General features: G+C 67.0%; 4 protein-coding genes across 4 annotated transcripts; 2 read left to right on the top strand and 2 right to left on the bottom strand.

Moving 5' to 3' along the window:
* Window positions 1-865: 865 nt before the first annotated feature.
* On the top strand, window positions 866-4,988 carry EMIHUDRAFT_447669 (hypothetical protein; the record flags this gene model as incomplete). Its single annotated transcript, XM_005775167.1, has 10 exons — window positions 866-1,099; window positions 1,167-1,297; window positions 1,756-1,791; window positions 2,197-2,246; window positions 2,421-2,578; window positions 2,690-2,835; window positions 2,947-3,001; window positions 3,293-3,481; window positions 4,164-4,352; window positions 4,941-4,988. Exons 6-10 carry the CDS (start codon window positions 2,732-2,734, stop codon window positions 4,986-4,988), a joined length of 585 nt encoding a protein of 194 aa, XP_005775224.1. The 5' UTR covers window positions 866-1,099; window positions 1,167-1,297; window positions 1,756-1,791; window positions 2,197-2,246; window positions 2,421-2,578; window positions 2,690-2,731.
* Window positions 4,989-5,054: 66 nt separating this feature from the next.
* On the bottom strand, window positions 5,055-9,521 carry EMIHUDRAFT_195166 (hypothetical protein; the record flags this gene model as incomplete). Its single annotated transcript, XM_005775166.1, has 4 exons — window positions 5,055-5,091; window positions 8,851-9,030; window positions 9,229-9,315; window positions 9,424-9,521. The coding sequence occupies 4 exons, from the start codon at window positions 9,519-9,521 to the stop codon at window positions 5,055-5,057; spliced, it is 402 nt and encodes a 133-aa protein (XP_005775223.1).
* Window positions 9,522-9,639: 118 nt separating this feature from the next.
* On the top strand, window positions 9,640-13,488 carry EMIHUDRAFT_195165 (hypothetical protein; the record flags this gene model as incomplete). The annotated part of the gene is made up of 1 exon (XM_005775165.1): window positions 9,640-13,488. One exon carries the CDS (start codon window positions 9,640-9,642, stop codon window positions 13,486-13,488), a length of 3,849 nt encoding a protein of 1,282 aa, XP_005775222.1.
* Window positions 13,489-15,857: 2,369 nt separating this feature from the next.
* EMIHUDRAFT_95423 (hypothetical protein) lies at window positions 15,858-19,362 on the bottom strand (the record flags this gene model as incomplete). The annotated part of the gene is made up of 4 exons (XM_005775164.1): window positions 15,858-16,275; window positions 16,487-17,958; window positions 18,201-18,267; window positions 18,398-19,362. 4 exons carry the CDS (start codon window positions 19,360-19,362, stop codon window positions 15,858-15,860), a joined length of 2,922 nt encoding a protein of 973 aa, XP_005775221.1.
* Window positions 19,363-19,610: the final 248 nt, after the last annotated feature.

The following is a 19,610-nucleotide window of genomic DNA, read 5'->3' as shown; positions in this document are numbered from 1 at the left end:
CGGGCGGCCCACAACTCTGTGTCTGGAGCTGGCGAGCCGGGGGCTGTGTGTGGGCGCGGCGTTCGCGCGTGTTCTTGCGCTGGCGGTGTGCACATCTCGCACATGGCCCCTGGTGTCGTGCCGGCTTGTGCAGTGGGACCTTTAAGGCCGCAGTCGAATGCCTCATGTTGTCTACACACACACAGAGAGAGAGAGAGAGTACCTGTGTGCCGGCCGAGGAGAAAAACAAAAAAGTGGGCACCCGCGGTCAACCGCAGGCCTGAGCCCTGGCTGTCAGGCCCTGTCAGGTGCTCTCTGAGTCCTCTCTCCTGGGCCTCTGGCAACCTCATCCTAATCGTGCGAGCCCCACCCGGTCGAGGGTAGGCTTGGGGCGCGTCGGCCACTCGCTCTATAGGTGAAACGTCTGAGAGGAGGGAGAAAGACTAAGGCTGCAGGCGGCGGCCCCGGCTGCTGCGAGGGCCCTCCCGTTGAGGTGTCCATCTTATGTGCAGTGGGGTTAACACTGTAGCGCGTCGGCAGGATCCCCCAAACCGTCGTAAACCCCCGAAAATCGAATTCGACCGCGCAGAGCTGTCCCCCCCCCGCAAACTTTAAACCTCCATAAACATCATTGTGCCGCCCAAAGCGGTCCCCCCCCCCCCCCCCGCAAACAAACCATAAACCACCATAAACGGTTGGTAAACGCGGAGCAATTTGCCCACACAGTGGAGCCCGAAGTGAGGATGGCGAAGGACCCGGCGGCTAAAAATCTCTCTCTCTCAAATCACCCACTTTTCGAGATGGTCGGAGATTGAGTGTGTTGCACCCCTTCGTGTCCACGAAAGGTCCCACTTCGGCGCTTGGACCGCCAACACACCGCGGCGAGGGGTGCACAAGCAGGCAAGCAGCTCGAAACCCAAGCTAGTTCCCAACAGACACGCACAGACCCTCGACACAAGCCCAGCCCGCCCAGAGTCACACCCCAGAGATCAACGGCGGCATCTGGCAAAATCTACATGCGGCTTCGCGCCGCCCGAGTCGACGACTTCGCGACCGCTTTTCATCGCCCGGAATGCTCGTTCGCGTCAACTCGCTTCTCATCAGCCCGAGAGAGAACTTGGCGCGCGAGCGGTGAGTGCGTCGCCCCACAAATGTTCCGGTGCCCAGCTTCCACGTCCGTGATGCAGGCCACTGCGCGCTCGACGAGGGCATCTGGGAGGGCATCCCCTTGCCTGCTCGGGCAACCCCGCGCTGCTCAAGAGCGCCGTCGTTGGGGCTGAGAACCTGGGGCGTGCCGTCGACGACCTGGCTCGAGCAGGCGCGCGGCACGCACACGATAGCAGTGCCAGCGCCTCGCCTTCCCACAGCCCCTGCCCCCCCCCCCCCTCGTCGGCCGCGCACCTTCTTCTGCATCCTTGGCACATCCAACTCGAAGGGGCTCCGTGATACTTGGCAGGCGTTCCTTCGGGCCCACCCAGAGACGCCTTAGCGACACTTCAGAGACACTTCAGAGACACTTCAGAGACGCTTCAGAGACGCTTCAGAGACGCTTCAGAGACACTTCAGAGACACTTCAGTCACTTCAGAGACGCTTTAAAGACGCTTCAGAGACACTCCGAGACGCTTCAGAGACACTTCCGAGACACTTGAGAGACACTTCCGACACTGTAGAAGGGAGCGGCGCCCAGCCGCCGCCTCGCTCGCCTGCCCTCCCAGGCGCCGGGCCGTGACATTTCCGAGACATTTCCGAGACATTTCCTCTCCCTGCCCTCCCAGGCGCCGTGCGCCCGCTTCGGCCACACCAGCGTCGAGGTTGACGCCGACCACCCTCCCCTACCCCACAGTACCCTAACCCACCCTCCCCTACCCCACGGTACCCGAACCCACCCTCCCCTACCCCACGGTACCCGAACCCACCATCCCCTACCCCACGGTACCCGAACCCACCCTCCCCTACCCCACGGTACCCTAACCCACCCTCCCCTACCCCACGGTACCCGAACCCACCCTCCCCTACCCCACGGTACCCGAACCCACCCTCCCCTACCCCACGGTACCCGAACCCACCCTCCCCTACCCCACGGTACCCGAACCCACCCTCCCCTCCCCCACGGTACCCGAACCCACCCTCCCCTACCCCACGGTACCCGAACCCACCCTCCCCTACCCCACGGTACCCGAACCCACCCTCCCCTACCCCACGGTACCCGAACCCAGGTTGACGGCCGGCTCTTCTTCTGCGGTGGCTGCGCACGTCGCTCGTGCAGGCCAATAGTCCTCCCCCCGCCCCCTCCTCTCTCTCTTGCACAGCCCGCCTCCCCTTGCCACCAGACCTCCGCCGCCCCACGCGCGGCCGGGAGGGCCGCCGCCATCCTCGCCCCGCGCCCCGTCTATCGCCCAACCCACCGCGGCTCCTCTCTCCCTCTCCCACCTCTGCGCAGCCGCTGGCGATGCTTGGCGAGGACGGCGGGGAGTGACCTGGGCCGGGGGGCATCTGCCCCCGCTCGGCGAGGGCATCCTACTCGAGAGGGCCGTCGGGCTCTTCACGGGAGGGGCAGAGCCCGGGCCGTCATGCCGACAGCGACCTGGCCTCGAGCAGGCGCGCAGCACGCGCACGCCCTCTGTGCCAGCGCCTCGCCTTCCCGCCTCCCTCCAGCGCACTCCCGCCGCACCCCATCACCCCTGCCTCTCGCCGACCCAATGCGCGCAGCCTGCTTCGGAATCGCGTGCAGCATGAAGATGCAGCGCCGGCATGCCTCACGCAGCGGCAGAGGCCCAGCTCAACCCCGCCAGGCTCACTCCGACGGCGCGTCTCCAGAGCATGCGCGCGGCCTCTCCTTCTTTCGCGAGTAGCAGGCGTACCCCCTCGCCCTCCCCCAAGCCCCACGCGCCCGCATCGCCCCTCCCCGACGCTAAGCGCCTTGCGTCTCGCCACTCCGACACCGCGCGTCACCTGTTCGCGCGCAGTCGGCGCGCCGGCTGGGCCGGGAGCTGCCATGGCCAAGTCGACGGAGCTCAGCGAGTGCGAGAAGGGGCGCGAGCAGGCGCGCTCTCACTGACCGTCCGCTCGCCGTCCGCCTCGCGGTCGCCGCCGCCTCCATCCGCCTCGCCGTCGCCGCCGCCGCCCTCAGCATCGCCGTCGCCGCCGCCGCCGCCTCCCTCCGCCTCGCAGTCGCCGCCGCCTCCGTCGCCGTCGCCGCCGCCGCTCTCTCCGCCGCCGCCGTCCGGCCCGCCGTCGCCGCCGCCGCTGCCACCAGGTGCATGCGACGAGCAGAGCTGGCCGGACGTCGACCTCGTGTGTGACGTATGCAAGGTGCTCGTCGGCAACTTCGAGACGACGTACGGCACGTGCGATGGCTACTGCGCGTCGATCGGGCGGACCTGCACCGGCGCCTGGGATGAGCTTGGGGACTCGTGCCTCGTCGGTTACTCGATGGACCGCACCACTCGATTGGAGTCGAGCGACGCGATCTGCGAGTGCACGGACACCGGGGTGGCGCCAGTGGCGCCGCCCTCCGCCGAACCGCCAGCCTCGCCGCCTAAACCGCCGCCTCCCTCCGCCTTGCCTGCGCCGCCGCCGTCCGGCTCGCCGTCGTCGCCGCCGCCGCCGCCGCCGCCGTCACCGCCGCCGCCCTCGCCCCCACCTCCCTCCCCACCGCCGCCCTCGCCGCCGCCGCCCTCCCCCGCCGCCTCCCTCACCGCCGCCGCCCTCGCCCCCTCCTCCGTCGCCTCCACCGCCATCGCCGCCTCCCCCGTCGCCTGCGCCGCCCTCGCCCCCTCCTCGCTCGCCGCCGCCGCCCTCGCCGCCGCCGCCCTCGCCGCCGCCGCCCTCGCCGCCTCCGCCCTCGCCGCCTCCGCCCTCGCCCCCACCACCCTCAGCATCGCCGTCGCCGCCGCCTCCGTCCGCGTCGCCGTCGCCGCCGCCGCCCTCCGCCTCGCCGTCGCCGCCGCCTCGTTCCGCCTCGCCGTCGCCACCGCCTCCATCCGCACAGCCGTCCCCGCCGCCGCCCTCAGCATCGCCGTCGCCACCGCTGCCCTCCGCCTCGCCGTCGCCGCCGCCTCCGTCGCCTTCGCCGCCGCCGCCCTCTCCGCCGCCGCCGTCCGGCCCGCCGTCGCCGCTGCCACCAGGTGCATGCGACAAGCAGAGCTGGCCGGACGTCGACCTCGTGTGTGACGTATGCAAGGTGCTCGTCGGCAACTTCGAGACGACGTACGGCACGTGCGATGGCTACTGCGCGTCGATCGGGCGGACCTGCACCGGCGCCTGGGATGAGCTTGGGGACTCGTGCCTCGTCGGTTACTCGATGGAGTGCACCACTCGATTGGAGTCGAGCGACGCGATCTGCGAGTGCACGGACACCGGGGTGGCGCCAGTGGCGCCGCCCTCCGCCGAACCGCCAGCCTAGCCGCCTACGCCGCCGCCTCCATCGACGCCGCCGCCACCGCCGCCACCGCCGCCACCGCCGCCACCGCCGCCGCCGCCGCCCTCGCCGCCGCCCTCGCCGCCGCCCTCGCCGCCGCCGCCCTCCCCCATCCCTCCTCACCGCCACCGCTGCAGCTGGACGCCGCCGCCCGCGCCCTCCCGCCGCTCGTACCGCGGCCTCCGCAGCCCTTACCGCCGCCGCCCTCCGCCGCCGCCGCCGCCCTTTAGGGACCGCCGCCGCCCCATGCCCGTCTCCTCCTCTGCCACACCGCCTTCTCTGCCGTCAGTTTCGTCTATCAGCCCTTCGTTCGCGAGCGTCCTACCGCCCCCTGACTGGCATCTTTGCCAGGCATCTCGACCAGCAGAGGCTCGCCTGATCGGCATCACGGCGCTCGTGCAGGCCAGTAGTCCTTCCCGCGCCCCTTCTCTCCCTCTGGCACAGTCCGCCTCCTCCTCGCCACCGGAGCTCCGCTCGCAACCGCCCCTCCCGCGGCCGGGAGGACCGCGCCGCCATCATCCCTTCCGCGCGCCCCGTTAGGCAATGAACGATGCGTCGCCGTGCGTGACTACTGCGGCCAGGCAATGACCGACGTGTCGCCGTGCCTGACTACTGCGGCCAGGCAATGACCGACGTGTCGCCGTGCGTGCCTGACTACTGCGGCCAGGCAATGAACGACGTGTCGCCGTGCCTGACTACTGCGGCCAGGCAATGACCGACGTGTCGCCGTGCCTGACTACTGCGGCCAGGCAATGACCGACGTGTCGCCGTGCCTGAGTACTGCGGCCAGGCAATGACCGATGTGTCGCCGTGCCTGACTACTGCGGCCAGGCAATGACCGACGTGTCGCCGTGCGTGCCTGACTACTGCGGCCAGGCAATGAACGATGTGTCGCCGTGCCTGACTACTGCGGCCAGGCAATGACCGACGTGTCGCCGTGCCTGCCTGACTACTGCGGCCAGGCAATGACCGACGTGTCGCCGTGCGTGCCTGACTACTGCGGCCAGGCGATGACCGACGTGTCGTAGTGCCTGACTACTGCGGCCAGGCAATGACCGACGTGTCGCCGTGCGTGCCTGACTACCGCGGCCAGGCAATGACCGACGTGTCGCCGTGCCTGACTACTGCGGCCAGGCAATGACCGACGTGTCGCCGTGACTGACTACTGCGGCCAGGCGATGACCGACGTGTCGCCGTGACTGACTACTGCGGCCAGGCGATGACCGACGTGTCGCCGTGACTGACTACTGCGGCCAGACAATGACCGACGTGTCGCCGTGCCTGAGTACTGCGGCCAGGCAATGACCGACGTGTCGCCGTGCGTGCCTGACTACTGCGGCCAGGCAATGACCGACGTGTCGCCGTGCCTGACTACTGCGGCCAGGCAATGACCGATGTGTCGCCGTGCCTGAGTACTGCGGCCAGGCAATGAACGACGTGTCGCCGTGCCTGACTACTGCGGCCAGGCAATGACCGACGTGTCGCCGTGCGTGCCTGACTACTGCGGCCAGGCAATGACCGACGTGTCGCCGTGCCTGACTACTGCGGCCAGGCAATGACCGATGTGTCGCCGTGCCTGACTACTGCGGCCAGGCGATGACCGACGTGTCGCCGTGCCTGACTACTGCGGCCAGGCAATGACCGACGTGTCGCCGTGCGTGCCTGACTACTGCGGCCAGGCGATGACCGACGTGTCGCCGTGCCTGACTACTGCGGCCAGGCAATGACCGACGTGTCGCCGTGACTGACTACTGCGGCCAGGCGATGACCGACGTGTCGCCGTGCCTGACTACTGCGGCTAGGCAATGACCGACGTGTCGCCGTGCGTGCCTGACTACTGCGGCCAGGCGATGACCGACGTGTCGCCGTGCCTGACTACTGCGGCCAGGCAATGACCGACGTGTCGCCGTGACTGACTACTGCGGCCAGGCAATGACCGATGTGTCGCCGTGCCTGACTACTGCGGCTAGGCAATGACCGACGTGTCGCCGTGCCTGACTACTGCGGCCAGGCAATGACCGACGTGTCGCCGTGCGTGACTACTGCGGCCAGGCGATGACCGACGTGTCGCCGTGCCTGACTACTGCGGCCAGGCAATGACCGACGTGTCGCCGTGCCTGACTACTGCGGCCAGGCAATGACCGACGTGTCGCCGTGCCTGACTACTGCGGCCAGGCGATGACCGACGTGTCGCCGTGCCTGACTACTGACCGACGTGTCGCCGTGCCTGACTACTGCGGCCAGGCAATGACCGACGTGTCGCCGTGCCTGACTACTGCGGCCAGGCGATGACCGACGTGTCGCCGTGCCTGACTACTGCGGCCAGGCAATGACCGACGTGTCGCCGTGCCTGCCTGACTACTGCGGCCAGGCAATGACCGACGTGTCGCCGTGCGTGCCTGACTACTGCGGCCAGGCAATGACCGACGTGTCGCCGTGCGTGCCTGAGTACTGCGGCCAGGCGATGACCGACGTGTCGCCGTGCCTGACTACTGCGGCCAGGCAACCTGACTACTGCGGCCAGGCAATGACCGACGTGTCGCCGTGCGTGCCTGACTACTGCGGCCAGGCAATGACCGACGTGTCGCCGTGCCTGACTACTGCGGCCAGGCAATGACCGACGTGTCGCCGTGCCTGACTACTGCGGCCAGGCAATGACCGACGTGTCGCCGTGCCTGACTACTGCGGCCAGGCAATGACCGACGTGTCGCCGTGCGTGCCTGAGTACTGCGGCCAGGCAATGACCGACGTGTCGCCGTGCCTGACTACTGCGGCCAGGCGATGACCGACGTGTCGCCGTGCGTGCCTGACTACTGCGGCCAGGCGATGACCGACGTGTCGCCGTGTGTGCCTGACTACTGCGGCCAGGCAATGACCGACGTGTCGCCGTGCCTGACTACTGCGGCCAGGCGATGACCGACGTGTCGCCGTGCCTGACTACTGCGGCCAGGCGATGACCGACGTGTCGCCGTGCGTGCCTGACTACTGCGGCCAGGCAATGACCGACGTGTCGCCGTGCCTGACTACTGCGGCCAGGCGATGACCGACGTGTCGCCGTGCCTGACTACTGCGGCCAGGCAATGACCGACGTGTCGCCGTGCGTGCCTGACTACTGCGGCCAGGCAATGACCGACGTGTCGCCGCGCCTGACTACTGCGGCCAGGCAATGACCGACGTGTCGCCGTGCCTGACTACTCCGGCCAGGCAATGACCGACGTGTCGCCGTGCCTGACTACTGCGGCCAGGCAATGACCGACGTGTCGCCGCGCCTGACTACTGCGGCCAGGCAATGACCGACGTGTCGCCGCGCCTGACTACTGCGGCCAGGCAATGACCGACGTGTCGCCGTGCCTGACTACTGCGGCCAGGCGATGACCGACGTGTCGCCGTGCCTGAGTACTGCGGCCAGGCAATGACCGACGTGTCGCCGCGCCTGAGTACTGCGGCCAGGCAATGACCGACGTGTCGCCGTGCGTGCCTGAGTACTGCGGCCAGGCAATGACCGACGTGTCGCCGTGCGTGCCTGACTACTGCGGCCAGGCAATGACCGACGTGTCGCCGCGCCTGACTACTGCGGCCAGGCAATGACCGACGTGTCGCCGTGCCTGACTACTGCGGCCAGGCGATGACCGACGTGTCGCCGTGCCTGACTACTGCGGCCAGGCAATGACCGACGTGTCGCCGTGCGTGCCTGACTACTGCGGCCAGGCAATGACCGACGTGTCGCCGTGCCTGACTACTGCGGCCAGGCAATGACCGACGTGTCGCCGTGCCTCACTACTGCGGCCAGGCAATGACCGACGTGTCGCCGTGCGTGCCTGACTACTGCGGCCAGGCAATGACCGACGTGTCGCCGTGCCTGACTACTGCGGCCAGGCGATGACCGACGTGTCGCCGTGCCTGACTACTGCGGCCAGGCGATGACCGACGTGTCGCCGTGCCTGACTACTGCGGCCAGGCGATGACCGACGTGTCGCCGTGCCTGACTACTGCGGCCAGGCAATGACCGACGTGTCGCCGTGCCTGACTACTGCGGCCAGGCGATGACCGACGTGTCGCCGTGCCTGACTACTGCGGCCAGGCAATGACCGACGTGTCGTCGTGCCTGACTACTGCGGCCAGGCAATGACCGACGTGTCGCCGTGCCTGACTACTGCGGCCAGGCAATGACCGACGTGTCGCCGTGCCTGACTACTGCGGCCAGGCAATGACCGACGTGTCGCCGTGCCTGACTACTGCGGCCAGGCAATGACCGACGTGTCGCCGTGCCTGACTACTGCGGCCAGGCAATGACCGACGTGTCGCCGTGCCTGACTACTGCGGCCAGGCAATGACCGACGTGTCGCCGTGCCTGACTACTGCGGCCAGGCAATGACCGACGTGTCGCCGTGCCTGAGTACTGCGGCCAGGCAATGAACGACGTGTCGCCGTGCCTGACTACTGCGGCCACAAGAAGGCGTTCTTCGTGGCGGTGCTGCTCCTCGTGCTGCTCTTTGGCACCACGTTCGCCTCGTCGCTGACCGCGGCCTTCCTGGCAAAGGACACCAGGGTCACGACCAACAACTTCTTGGTCTCCGCCGACAACGGCGAGGTGCTCAAAACCGGCAGCGCCGAGTTTGCTCTCGCGCCCCTTGTTGACCCCGATGTCGAGTCGGACGAGGCGGCCACAGTGGTGTGGCACGGCGACCCGAACGCGACGACGAACGTGCTCGTCGACGCCAACGGTGGCGCAGTAGCGACGGCGGCGGCGACCGACAGCTTCGGCGTTCTCGTCGACGCTGGCGGCGCGGCGGTCAAGACCTTTGCCACCACGAATGGCGACAATCACATCACCTCGCCAAACGGGCAGACCGTCAAGACGGAGGTCGCCGAGTACGTCTTCGAGTCCCCGAGCGATGTCACGGCGAGGATGATCCTGGCGTACACTGGCCGGCATCTTGGGGCACTCAATCAGATCTACTTTACCCGGCCATCGGATGGGCAGTCGCTTTCATTCAGCATCAAAGGGTACATGACGCGCAACCTCCACGTTGCCGCCGTCATTCCCAATCTGCCTTCGACCGAGGGCGCAAAGTGGGTGCTCGTGGAGGACCCCCAGAGCAACCTGGCGGAGTACTCCATGTGCGCTCGCCGCGCCTCTCGCCTACGCGCCCGGCCCAGCTGCCACCCCCCGCCCCCCCGCCCCGCCCCTGCCTGCGCCCCGTCCCCAGCCAGAAGCCTCCCTCCCAGGTTCATCAAGATGGTTCTCCTCACCACGACGGACGAGGCCTTCCCAGGCGTGATTGCGGTTGCGCTGTACGTGGAGGGCCTCGAGGACGAGAAGATTGCGTCGCTCATCCCGCTCAACTCAGGCGACACGAGCACGGTCAAGTGGCTCCTGGCGACGCCAAGGTCGGGCCTTATCGCCAACGGCACCGCAAGCGACGCCATCACCTTCGCCGTGAATGAGCTGGGCTACAGAGGCCGGGGCCTGTTTGACGAGCTCGTCAACATCAGCTCCGAGGTGGTCTCGGGAACAAACGAAACGCGCCGTCAGCTCTCTCATGGACGGCGGCTGTTTTTCAAAAAAATCGGAAACGCCTTCAAAAAGCTGGGCAACACCATGAAAGGCAAGTTTGAGGACTTGAGCGACGAGCTTGCCGGCGTCGTCAGCAAAATCCAGGACCTGATCGAGGAGGGCGCGGAATGGTTCGCCTGTCAGCTGGGAGAGGTTGCGGCAGAGATCGTCGACACCGTTGTCGACGCCGTTCTCGATCACATCATCAATCCCCTCGGCAACTTTCTCTGCAGCAATATTGCGACACCCGTGGCGGACGCATTGCAGAAGATAGGCAAATTGTGCGTCGAGCCTTCCGGGCAGTGCTTCCCAGACGCGCTCAACCCGTCGGATGGCGAGATGGTCGAACTCTTCTCGATGTCACAGGGCGACGCCGCGCAGCTGACGGTGAGCGGCAAGGCTACGCTCAAAGCTTGCGCCCAGGTGAAGGACGCGCGAGTCGATTGCGATGGGCTCGCCGATTTCCTCACGAATATGGCCCGGGAATGGGCAGAGACGAACATAAAAGGGCCTGCTAGCGAATTCCTCACCTCGACTTGCCGGCGGCAGCTCAATGCAGCGCCGGTCAAGCACTCCGTCATTCGCGACATTGCCGGCGCAGCTGTGGAGCAAGTGAGCGGCGGCCACCGCCGACTCACTGCTGCGCTGCACGCGGCGAAGCGAAATGGAACGAGCGACTCCTTCTCTCAGCGGGTGGTTGCTCATGCGACTGCGGCGGCTCTCGACATGACCCGGGATCGGATCGTCGATGCCGTCGCAAAGCGGCTTGTCGAGGAGCAGGAGGAGGCGTCCCGCCGCCGGCTAGTCGCGGAGCATGAGGCCAGTGGACGCCGCCTGGCAGGCTCCTGGTCTCACTGTGCCCACGAACGTGAGTTCTGCTCGTGCTTCGGCACGGTACGCTTTGGCTCCGGCTCGAAGTGGGTCACCAAGCCCGGCTCGGACAACCTTGCGTGCCAAGCTTTCAGCTTTGGCCGCGACCCTGTGCCTGGCGTTCACAAGACGTGCCAGTGCAGCCAAGACACGCAACTGACGCCCTCGCTGGGAAAGCTCAGACTCGCCTTCTCAATCGAGGCGAGCATCGAGATTCAGGCAGAAGCGGCGGCCGCGTTCGACGAGGCGAGGGAGATTGACCTCCTTGAGGAGTTGGGCAAGCCGGTCGACCTCGCATTTAGGAAAATCATGCCTGTTTCTCCGGTCGGCGTGCTCCTGACCTTCGCACTCGACGCCCGCGTCAGGTTGCGGCTACCGCTCGCAGTACGCGCGACCTTCGAAGCCGCTGGTACGGCAAACTTGCTCGTCAAGTACGACAGGGAGTGGGAGGTCAACACGGACCAGCAGGGACTAGACCAGAGCCAGCTGACACCAAGCATCGATAGCAGGCAGCTGACGACTGTCGACAACTCAGAGCTGGAGTATTCGGTGTCGGGCGGGGTCGCGGCCTCACTCTCTGCCAAAGTTGGCTGCAGGGTGGAGATCGAGCTGCGGCTGTCCGCCCACATCGCCGCGGCAATCACTCTGTATGGAGAGGCAGCCGCGAGGTGGGAGGTCATGGGCGGCTCCGATGCCTCGGCCTGCGTCACCACCGGCGTCAACGCGGCCCCCTCCTTCCAGTGCCAGCGTCTGCACACGAGCCTGACGCCGTACGTCGAGTACTCTGACAGCCAGGTCGCCGTTCCCGTCTCATCGGGCTCGACCGCCAACGGGTATGCCGCCATTGGCTTCTGGCTCTACGCGCCGTACCCTCAGATTAGCCTGCGCGTCGGGTGGGAAATGGGCACGAGCGCGAGTCTGCTCGACCTCTGTGTGGGCTGCTTGACGTTTGAAGCGGCCGGCACGCTGTCGGTGTGCCCGTCCGGTGTATCGTGGGACAGCTACCTCGGCCCTTCTGACGACCCAGGGCAGGGCGCGGAGCACCCCTACGGAAGGTACATGCTCCGGATGGCCCACGTCGAGAAGATCTCGTTTGACGCAGCATCGGGCGGGGCCCAGAGGAAGTTCATTGCGAAGCCCAACATAGGTGTACATCACGGGAGCCAGACGTCGTGGACGGAATTCCCCTTGGTTCCCTCTTGCACCCCCCTTGAAATGGATGCTGAGGTCGATTTCCGGCTTAACAACGGGCAAAACAACGCGGTCAACGCCGGTGGTGCAGCTTTAACCAGCGCGGTCGCTTGTTCATACGGGTGCCAGATCAAGAGAGATAAAGACAATTACAATGTTGATTTCTTTACCTACGATCGGGGTGGCCCTGACGGTAGTATGCGATGCCGCTGCTTTACAACCTGGTCCACATTTAAGTCTCCCGCCTGGCGGCTCCCGTCTATCGCGGGCAAAGCGTGCATTGCCCCCAGCTGTGCCGTGGTAGATGCTGTTCTCCCCTGGGTGTCCGGGTTGGAGCTCGATTGGAGGACTGCCAACTATCCATCCGTGGCAGGCGCCGCAAGTCCGGACCAGTGTGCGAAGGAATGTTACAACGCGGGCCATCCTTACTTTACGCACGACAAGCGTTACAATTCTCCGCGATGCCGCTGCTTTGCAAAATATGTTCTATACTGGGCTGACAGCCACAGTAGCGCTTGGTCGGGCGGCTCGTGCCTCGGTTGGCCAGGGCACGAGCCCTACTTCCAGGTGGACACGGAGGGCGCGGCGTGCCCGAGCGGCTCGGTTCAGGTGACGGACCAAGCCGAGTGTGCCGGCGCAGCCACCACGTATGTGATTCGCCAGGGAATGTTGAAGCGCTGGCAAGGCATCGGCACGTGGGCCGACCACGTTCCATTCTGCTTTGCAACGTTCTATACTAGTGCCAAGAACAACGGCAACGTCCACTTTGGCACCAACCCGGCCGTGACTGGCTCGCGTGGCTACCGCATCTGCAAGCCGGCGCACTACTTCCAGTTGGACACGGAGGGCGCGGCGTGCCCGAGCGGCTCGGTTCAGGTGACGGACCAAGCCGAGTGTGCCGGCGCAGCCACCACGTATCTGGTTAGCCAGGGCCAGGTGAGGCGCTGGTACAACAGCGGCACGTGGGCCGACCACGTTCCATTTTGCTTTGAGGGGTCTGGCTATTGGAGCGGTGGCACCGGCAACGGCAACGTGCACTTTGGCACCAACCCGGCCGTGACTGGCTCGCGTGGCTATCGCATCTGCAGGCGGGCGCCCTTCGTGCAGTACGGATGCTGCAAAAACTCGGAGGGCTGCAACTTTTGGAGCACCGGCTCCCGCGTTGGCGACGTCGGTACGGCGTCCCAGGGCTACGCAGCCACCTTCGGTGCGTGCAACGATAAATGCAAAGCCGCAGGATACGTGGTGGGCGACTTCTTCGGCATGGAGTGCCCTATGCAGGGGTTAACGCTTTGCCAGTGCTACAGATCGTCCTCATTGTATTCGGTCAGCTCGGACTTTCTGACCCCCCACACAGAGGATTGCTCGGCCAACCAGGTCCACTGCAACAACTCGCCCTATCTAGAACACGACGGCACCACCTATCAACTGGGCGGCGCCAACGTCGGCAGCGTCTACATGATCCAGTGAGTTTTCCGACTCTCGGGTATGCGCGTCGCGTGCTGAGTGAGTGCGCGGGTGAATGGCAGGGTGGAAATCAGGGTGGGGGGGGTGGGGGGTGGGGGGGACGCTGATGCTTGAGACAGGCGCTGAGAGCGCCGTCTCTCGCGCGCCCACGCAGAGTGGGGAGGTGCGCGCGCTGCCCCTCCCCCCTCTCCCCCATGTGTGGACGCTATGTGTCTGACCGTCTGTCTGTGCACAGCGCGCCACATCGCGGTCGACTCCCGCTCCTTCGGACCCCCCCCCCCTCTCTGGCCACGGGCGGGGGCGTGCATTCGCTCCCCACTCTAGTTGGCCACCGCAGTGGCCGCTCGTACTCTCTTCTCTCCCCTTTGGCCGTGGCGGTGGCCGCGCGTACTATCGCGTTCTCGGCTCCCTCGCTCTCCCATGTGCGCGTCGTGGACGGCCTGTCTGGACTCGCTCTGGTCACTGGGGACTGGGCTCACTCTGTGTCTGTGTCTGGTCCTGCTCTGGCCTCTGCGGGTCGATGCCGCGGTCTGCGCGCGCACACATGCATGTCACAGAGCGCGCGTGTTTGTATTATTGTATATTGAGCGCAGCGCGTTACAAAAGAGAGAGAGCACACCCCCCTCTCCCTTTTCTCCCCAGTACTCGAGTACGCTAGAGGAAAAAAGTTTGGCCAAAGTACAGGTTTCGATCCGGGCCACCGCAAATTTTGATCAGCAAATTTCGAGGGGCGGCCGCAAATTTTGAGGTAGATTTTGATTGTCAAAATGTGTCCGTCTTGGCACAGGATAGAGCATATAGGCGGCGAACACGCGGGTGCGCAGGGACATCGCGACTCTGCCCGCTCGCTCGACCCTTTTGCCGCGAGAGGGCGCCGGCCGCGTGCAAGAGGTGGCTGGCGCCCTGAGGCGGAAATTGGTGGCGTGGGGAGTGCGGAACGCTACTGGCGGCGTGACAGGGCCTCTCTCGATTGCGTGTGCCGCCCATCGGCACGCGGGTGCGCAGACATCGCGCGACTCTGCCCGCTCGCTCGACCCTTTTGCCGCGAGAGGGCGCCGGCCGCGTGTAAGAGGTGGCTGGCGCCCTGAGGCGGCAATTGGTGGCGTGGGGAGTGCGGAGAACGCTACTGGCGGCGCGACAGGGCCTCTCTCGGTTGCGTGTGTCGCCCATCGGCACGCGGGTGCGCAGACATCGCGACTCTGCCCGCTCGCTCGACCCTTTTGCCGCGAGAGGGCGCCGGCCGCGTGTAAGAAGTGGCTGGCGGCCTGGCGCCCTGAGGCGGCATTTGGTGGGGTCAGCGAGCGGTGCTGAGTCTTACTCGTCGGCGCTGGGGCCAGATCCCAGCGCAGAACTCTGCAACGCTGGCATACAAACACAAGCAAGAAGACTAACCCTAACCCTAACCCTAACCCTAAACCCCAACCCTAAAGCCGTAGGTCAGCGTGTGGGGCTGAGTCTTAGTCGTCGGCGCTGTGCGGCCAGATCCCAGCGCAGAACCCTGCAACGCTGGCATATACAGACACAACCAGACTAACCCTGACCCTAACCCTAACCCTATAACCCTAACCCTAACCCTCTAACCCTAATAACCCTAACCTAACCCACACCCCCCAACTCCACACCGCAAATTTGAAAGATCTTGATGAAAATCAGGCCCGACTGCAAATTTCTTCAAAATTTTCGCAGGCGCTCCGCGCCTGCAGATTTTGAAATAAATTCGACAAAATTGGTACCTGGCCCAAAAAAAAGTACGTACAAGGAGACAGCACTCAGCACGGCCCCGTACCCCTACGCGGCCGTAATTTTGTGCTTTTGTTCTCCGCCACTGCGAGTGCCACTGGCACAGCTTTGGGGAGGTGTGTGTAGCAGCGAGGTATAGTAAACACACGACGCCGACCCCGTTGCCCGTTCATGCGGTGTAATGCAAATGGCGCCCGAGCCCTGTGGCGTGCGTGGCGTGGAGATCGCGGGGTGAGTCTGAGTGATACCTGATACGGCGCCCCGGCCGCCGCGCCCGTCGGGGAGCACGGAGGATGGAGGTCTCGCGCGGTGGAGGGCTGGGGCGCCGGGGAGGCGGGAGCAGGGGGGGGCGGGAAGCTCGCGTGGAGTCGTCTGGTGTCGTGAAGTCTGGACTACACTGGAGAGAGAGGAGACGAGAGTCCCGACAGGGGAGAGACGCGGGCAGCGCGGGTTGTCACGCACGCCGCACACATGTACATGTGCATGTAATACGTCATGCACAGTCTGAGATGTCTTGTCTCTGTAACGACTGGGGGCACTCAGTCTCTTGTCTCTGGGGGCACGACTCGCAAAAGGAGCTGTGTAGCCCGGACACTCCGACCCGGACCATCAGCAGTCACGACCAGTCTGTGTCAGCCGTGTATCCAGTCGGGCTGCCGCCTACACGGTGGCGGCGCGGTGATGCGCAGCATGAAGTCGTCGATGTCGCCCTGCCGCGGCGTCCCGTCGCCGAAAAACACTTGTCCGACGTGCTGGAAGTCTGCCGGCCGCTTCGTGGGGAAGGGCTTCGAGTTGGGGTGCTTGTGGCACGTGTACGCGTCGTGCGCCAGCTGCGAGTGCTTCACGCGCGGCCACACGCGCTGCTCGAGAAAGTAAAGGTCGGCCATGTACTTGTCGCGTGTCGGCCAGCTGGCGACGAGCGCTGCCATGTCGGGCACGGCGTTGCGCGTGCCGCCCCACATGCCGCCGTTGAGCGGTCGGTCGTGGTTTGGGTGGTCGCGGATCGTGTGCACGAGCTCGCCCGAGGCGATCCACTCCTCCACCGCGAGCCTGCCGAGCGAAGGGGGGCGGAGGGACGTGGCGGAGGGACGTGGCGAGTCGCGGGGTGGAGATGCGGCGGGGGCGCGAGAGAGGGGGGGGGGATGGAGATGCGGGGAGATGAGGCGAGACGATGTGGGGTGGAGATGCGGGGGAGGGGAGGTGAGGCGGAGGGCGCCTCTCTCTCGGGTTGAGCCGCGAGTCCGAGTCGCGCACGATGAACCGGTCGACGCTCCTGTCCGCCGCGACGAGGAAGCGCCAGAACATGCCGCCGATCTGGCCGCCCGTCGCGCTCGCCAGCTCGGCCGGAGGGCGGTCCATGTCCACCATCTCGGCGCCGTAATGCCGCAGCAGCCGCTGCACGTGCTTTGGCACGGTGCCGTCAAGGTACACGCGGACCGTCCAGCCCGGGAAGACGAGCGGCGCGAGCTGCGCGTTGCGCAGCACGCCCGTCGCGTACCGCGGGTCGCCGCCGTACAGCCCGAAGGACACGACTCGCTTCTCGTTGGACGCGGCGAGCGTGTGGATGCGCACCACCTGCTGCATCAGCGGCAGCCTCCCCGTCGCCAGCCGCGACGAATCGGCGGCGAGCGCAGCGCGCACGCCCTGTACAGTGTACCGCCGCTGCCGCATCCGCGCCGTCGGCACGGCGCCCGCGGGCTGCCCCCTTTCCGCGTGCCCGCGCAGCACCGTGCCAAAGCGCAAGTTGACGTGGCAGCCGCACGCCACGTTGTACAGGAAGCCATCCTCCGCGTCCGCGCCGCCCGCCGCGCCGCCGCCGCCGCCGCCGCCGCTCCGCCACTCGAAGGCCTCGGTCTCGCCGGGCTGCCTGCGCTGCACTCGAACCACCCACGCTACCTTGTGCCGGCGCGGCACCACCTGCAGGTAGCGCTGGCTCGCGACGTGGAGCAGCGCGAAGCGCGAGCCGGTCAGCGGCCGCCGCTCGAACAGCCCGTCGGTCAGCGCGGCGACGCCCGCCTCGCCCGAGCAGCCTACCCACCGCTCATGCCCCGCGGGCGCGCCCGGCTCGACGCGCATGAAGCGACCGTTGCCCGTGCACGAAAACGTCGCGAGCTGCACGTCTGCCGCGTCCACCGCCGGCCGCCTGAGCAGCGCGCCGACCGCCTCCGGCGCCGCGCTGCTGCCTCCCGCCACGGCCCTCAGCTGCTGCCGGAAGAGGGGCGCGGAGACGAGGCGCGTCTCGCGCTGGCCGGCGGCGTCCATCTTCGCAATAAGCTCCTCTTCTGCGCGTCCACGTCCAACGCGCGCGTCCACGTCCAGCTTCGCCGCGGGCAGCGGCGGCTCCTCCGGCAGCTGCGCCGCCAGCGCGTCCAACGCGCCGCCACCGCCGCTCGCCCCGCCACCGCCGCTCTCGCCGCCGCCGTCCGCGGCGGGCTGCTGCCGCGGTTTGGGTCCGCTGCTGAGCTGCGCGTCGCAGTCCAGCTGCGCCCACCTGCGCTGCAGGGAGACGGGCAGCGACCCCCACGACTGCCCGATCACGACGCCGTGCGTCTCCCGCATCGCGGTGCACTCGGCTGTCGACGGCGCCGCCGGCTCGCCCGCCGCCGGCGCGACCGCCTCCGCGTCGGCGACGGCGGCGAGCGAGCGAGCGACCGCACCGCCGCCGCCGCCGTTGGCTGCGAGGTACGCGCGGAGCTTGGCTTGGCCGCTGGCGAGCTCGGCGGCGAGGACGCCCTGCCGAGGAGGGGCGGGGATAGGCCAAGGAGCGGCAGGAAGGAGCGGCAGGGCTGAGAGTGGGAGAGTGCTTTGGGGTCGGGCTCGCGCTCTGGCGGGGCGAAGGCGGCGCTGCCTGCTGCTCGTAGGCGATGCGGTAGCGCGTGCCGTACGTGCCGACGTGGTGGCGCACCTAGGGTTAGGACATGGGTTAGGGTTGGGGTTAGGTAGCGCGTGCCGCGCGTGCCGATGTGGTGGCGCACCGTCCAGTTGGGCAGCTTGGTCGAGCGGCCCGGCTGGTACACCTTTGTGATCCAGTCGTCGACATACCTGAGGGCGGAGGGCGAGGGTGGAGGGCTCGAGGTGTGGCGAGGCGGTGCGGGTGGCAGTCGCGGTAGCGTGGTGGCAAGAGGCGGCGGCGAGGCGGCGGCGGTGTGCCGGGCAGAGCGGGCAGAGAGACTCGGCTGGCGCGCGCGTGGTGCGGCTGGGCGCGCGCCAGTTCTTGAAGACGCGCGGGTAGTACACGCCGAAGACGGCGAGGTGCGAGCGGTGCACCATGTCGTGCGTGAGGATGCGCACGTTGCCCTCGTGGCACGTCGGCCCCACCACGCCGACGTTGGGCGGCGTGTACCCTCGCAGCGCGCCGACGGCGGCGGTCACCCACGACGCGGTGACAAACTCCGTGTCGTCGTTGATGCGGACGACGTACTCCGCGCCGTCGTCGAAGGCCTTGCGCGTCATCTCGTTGAAGGGCACGCGCCCCGGCTGCGCCGGGTGATACGACGGGCGCAGCTCGAGCCACGCGGGCGCGGTGAGCGCGCCGGCGTGCTGCCGCCAGAACGCGTCGTCGTCGCTGATGCCGAGGTGCAGCCGGATGGTGAAGCGCTCGCGCTCGGCAGCGGTGATCGTCCGTTCGATCGACGGGATGAGCGTCGTCTGCACCCGCGTTGCCGCGGCGGACCGCCAAGCCGTCTGCGAGCGCGTGGGCGCGCAGATCGCGACGACCGCCTTGCGCGGCACGTCACCCGGCTGCTGCACGGACGCCGCCGCCCGGACCGTTTCGGTCAGCTGCTTCGCCGCCTTGGTCGGCGGCGGCGGCGGCGCCGTCGCTGCTGCCTCCGGCGGCGGCGGCGGCGAAGCAGCCACCCGCGCCGCCGCAAGGATGATCCGGCTGGCGGCGGGTGGTGAGGCAGCCGCCGTGGCGGCGGCGGCGCGTAGTCGTGCGACGCCCACGTCGATGAGACTCGTCTGCACAGGCGCCGGCTCCTGCTGCGTCTCCCTCTGCAGAGACAGCCATGAGCCACCGAGCAGCGCCAGAGCCGCGAAAAAGGCGGCGAACGATCTCGTCAGTGTCGATCTCGCCTTCGAGCCTCTCGGGACGCCGGCCAGGACGCTGTTCGGCGGCGGAACGGGCACCGTGCTCATGCCTGCTTGGGGCTGTGCGGGCGGGTCGAGAGAATTCTCGCCTTTGGAAAGGGGCGGTGCTGGGGCATCGGATTTCCCAGTCAACCCTGGAGGCGGATTAGCGGCTTCTGTCCGACTCGCTCGCTGCACGGTTGGCTGCGGCGCTCCGGCGCAAGCCGACGCTCGGGAAGTGGCGCCACTCTGCGTGGCTGCCCTCCGGGCTTGTCCTTGGCTCTCCGACATCGATCGAGCACGCCTGTCCGACGAAC

The sequence above is a fragment of the Emiliania huxleyi genome (genome assembly GCF_000372725.1).
Source record: "Emiliania huxleyi CCMP1516 unplaced genomic scaffold EMIHUscaffold_3, whole genome shotgun sequence".
Taxonomy (NCBI): Eukaryota; Haptophyta; order Isochrysidales; family Noelaerhabdaceae; genus Emiliania; species Emiliania huxleyi.
The sequence above is the reverse complement of the archived record's forward strand: the minus strand, read 5'-3'. Positions and strand labels throughout refer to the sequence as shown.